General features: G+C 36.4%; 1 protein-coding gene across 2 annotated transcripts in view; it reads right to left on the bottom strand.

Moving 5' to 3' along the window:
• The window catches only part of LOC107599670 (ankyrin repeat and SOCS box protein 10-like), an 8,742-nt gene that overhangs the window by 1,403 nt on the left and 3,818 nt on the right, over positions 1-3,521 (bottom strand). For both annotated transcript variants that reach the window (XM_016291324.1, XM_016291325.1), the window contains one exon: positions 2,726-3,230. In XM_016291324.1, the coding sequence (XP_016146810.1) occupies positions 2,726-3,230 (505 nt within the window). The remainder of the gene's footprint in view (positions 1-2,725; positions 3,231-3,521) is intronic.

Genomic DNA, 3,521 nt, shown 5'->3' with positions numbered 1-3,521 from the left:
TATATATATAGAATATATTTAATAAAATTTTTTTGAATATATAAAATGTAATTTATTCATGTGATGCAACGTTGAATTTTCAGCATCATTACTTAAGTCTTCAGAGCAGCATTTCTTTGAAAAATAAATCTTTTGTAAAATTATAAATGTTTCTATTGTCACTTTTAATCAATTTAATGCATCCTTATTGCTAAATAAAAAAAATATTAAAGTGAAATCAAATAAGAACTAAATCTTTTTTATCACTGAAAACAGATCCAAATTCAGTGTTCTTCAGAAACCGGTTAGATTGTGAATCAGATCTTGCTTTGCTATTAATGACTAAAATGATCAAGAAATGCTATCCTGTGTCTTTTGCAATAACAAACAGTGGAGGGAAGCTGGTCATAGATGAGCAGCTTTTTGTCAGTTTCCACCTGGTGCAACAGCCCCACCTGTGTTGTGGAGGTCAAAGGTGGAAAGTTGTATTTTTGGGGGAACATTGCATGGACTAAATAACTACTTGGGCTGATGAACAGATTGGGCCCCCCTCTGGGGGATTGTGGGGAATTTCTGCAATTACTGCTAATTAATCTCCTATTAACATTTGCCTCGTTAAGACTCAGGCAATTTATTTGGCACAAGTGGGACTCGTTGGATGCGTGATATCAAGTGTTTTTAACTGCGCTTTTGAAAGACAGAACTAAATCTATCTAAAAGTGATTATTTCTGTATTTGTGACAAATAAAATATCACAAGCTGCTTGTGGGGGACTTTAATGATGGTTTTGAGTTAATTTATTTCTATATATTAGTTCAAGAGGATAAATATCTGTGCTAAAGAAAACTGTAATTTACAGATTGCAGATTGATGCCTTCTTGAGACGTGGGTTTGTTCCTTACAAATGGCAGACAGGTTAGTTTCCAATTCAACTTGTTCTTAAAAGGTATATTTTCCCCAAAAATTACAACCCCAATTCCAAAAAAGTTGGGACATTTTGTAAAATGCAATTAAAATTTATCTGAGATTTGTTAATTCTCTTCAGCATTTATTTCATTGATAAAAGTACAAATAAAAGATTTCCAATGTTTTCACTGACCAACTTAATTGTATTGTGTAAATATAAACAAATTTTGATTGATGGCTGCAACACACTTTAAAAAAGTTGGAACAGAGGCATGCTTAACAGACGTTTGCTTTTGCATCTGTCGCTGGTGAAAGTCTGGATGGTCGCTTTGGTCTTGGGTACTGAGAAACAAATGTCCATTTTTTCCCCCCAGAAACAAGATTAAATGTGGACTCATCTGACCACAGCACACATTTCCACTGTCTTTTTGACTATCTGAGATGAGCTTTGGTCCAGAGAACCCCACAGCATCACTGCATAGAATTGATGTAGCTTTCTCCTAGAGTAACAAAGATTCAAGTTGCATTTATTGATGCAGCGGCAGACTGTGTTAAGTGACAGCAGTTTTCCAAAGTACTCCTGAGCCTATGTGGTTACATCTCACACTGCAGCATGACTGTTTCTCATGCAATGCCATCTGAGGGCTCAAAGGTCACACATTCAGCTAAGGTTTCCTGCCTTGAGATTTCTCTGGATTCCCTGAATCTTTTCACGTGTGGTAGTTGGTGAAAGACCTAAATTCTTTGCAAATTTGCATTGAGAAATGTGATTTTTGTGATTTCTGAGATGCTCCTTTTACACCAAAACATGATACCCTCATATTACCAATTCACCTGCTTACTGTGAACTGTTTCAAAAAAGTTTAATTTGGATATTCTAAAACCATTTTTACTTTTATTTTGCCGCTGTTCCAACTTTTTTGGAGTGTGTTGCAGCCATCAACATCAGTCTTTGGAAATCTTTTCTTTGTACTTTTGTCAATTAAATAAAAGTTAAAGAGAATAAAAAAAAATCACATATTATTGATTTTATTGCATTTTACAAAACATCCTATTCTGGAACTGGGGTTGTAGTAGTCAGTAATGTATATCCCTAGTCAGAAAATCTGAATTTTAACAGAATTTAATAATTTAGAACCAGACATGAATATATAATTAAACAAATAGTCAAAATAAGAATGAAACAAAGAACATTAAGGATAAAATGTGGATAAATATATGAAAAATATAAAATTTAGTATATCCACCAAGAATGTGACTATTAGATAAGGATTTTATTCCCAGTAAGATTGGTTCAAAATTATTATGAAACATTAGCATTCATTGACTACATACTAAAAAAATGGTGCTAAATAGCACTAAAAGTAGTTAATTGGCTCGTAATCATATGGGAACCACTTTAAGTGCTATATAGCACCTATTTTTAAAGGAATCATAGAGGAACCCCATTCTCCTCCTTAGATTTTAGAGATGTTACTCCACTCTCATATGTTTGCTATGAATGGGAATTTACTACAATGGCAAAAGCAGTTTTGAATCACTTTTATGCTTTTCTGAGGTCAAAAAGTCTTGTGTGGGGGCCCTGGAATATTTCCTTATAGGGGGGCCTTGCGGGCAAAAATGTTGAGAACCTAAGAGACTAAGAGAGAATTAGAGAACCTTTAAAGAACTATACAGGGGCTTAACAGTTCTTTGTATGGCAGTGGTGCTATATAGCACCTCAACCACCCCAAAGAACCGCTGAAGAACCAATTTTTTTGTGTGTGTAGGGATATAGGGATATAATCCCACTTTGAATGGAAAGCAGCTATAGTAACAGACTCCCTTGTCCTGTCCTGACCTTGGGCAGAGCTCCAGGCCACACCCTGATGGATCCGTAATTGAGAAGTGCCTGTACGATCCTCTCGGGCTCATGGTCCGTCTTGTAGGCCACCACCTTCAGGATGTTATGCATTGGTGCATCACCGCCATAATCCATTTCGTTGACCAAGGCTTTATACTGAAGCAGTAGAGCCACCACGTCAGGGTTGGTGTTCTTACATGCCATGTGCAGTGGAGTCTGCTTGTCCGCGTCACTGATATGAATGTCTGCCCCTGCATCCACCAGCATGTGACAAACACGGCTGTAGCGCTCCAGAGACGTGCAGTCCTGCGGCTGGGAGCACGCGGCGTTCAGCGGTGTGTTTCCATCGTCATTTTGTAGGTTAAGCACAGCTCCGTGTCGTAAGTAGAGCTCCACGTGATCAGGAAGGCCATGGCGGGCCACCACATGAAGGGGTGTGTCGCTATCATCCAAGCTTTGACCGTTGATCAAAGCATCGAATGCAAGTAGATGTTTGGCACACCTGGAAAAACAGAAAAAACTCAAAAAGTCTGGCTATAATGCATTATGCATAAGTGATATTAATTTTGTAGGATATTATTTAGCATTTAAGTCTACATTACAAGTACACTACCAGTCAAAAGTTTGGAATAATTATTGTTTTTAAAATGTTTTAAAAATAAGTCTCTCTTATGCTTATCAAGGCTGCATTTACTTCATTCATAATGCAGTAAAAACAGTAATAGTGTGAAATATTATTACAATTAAAAATAGCTGTTTTCTATATGAATATATATATATATATATATATATA

Source organism: Sinocyclocheilus grahami, unplaced genomic scaffold (genome assembly GCF_001515645.1).
Source record: "Sinocyclocheilus grahami isolate Dianchi unplaced genomic scaffold, SAMN03320097.WGS_v1.1 scaffold270.1, whole genome shotgun sequence".
NCBI lineage: Eukaryota > Metazoa > Chordata > Actinopteri > Cypriniformes > Cyprinidae > Sinocyclocheilus > Sinocyclocheilus grahami.
This window is presented reverse-complemented; position numbering and strand designations above follow the sequence as displayed.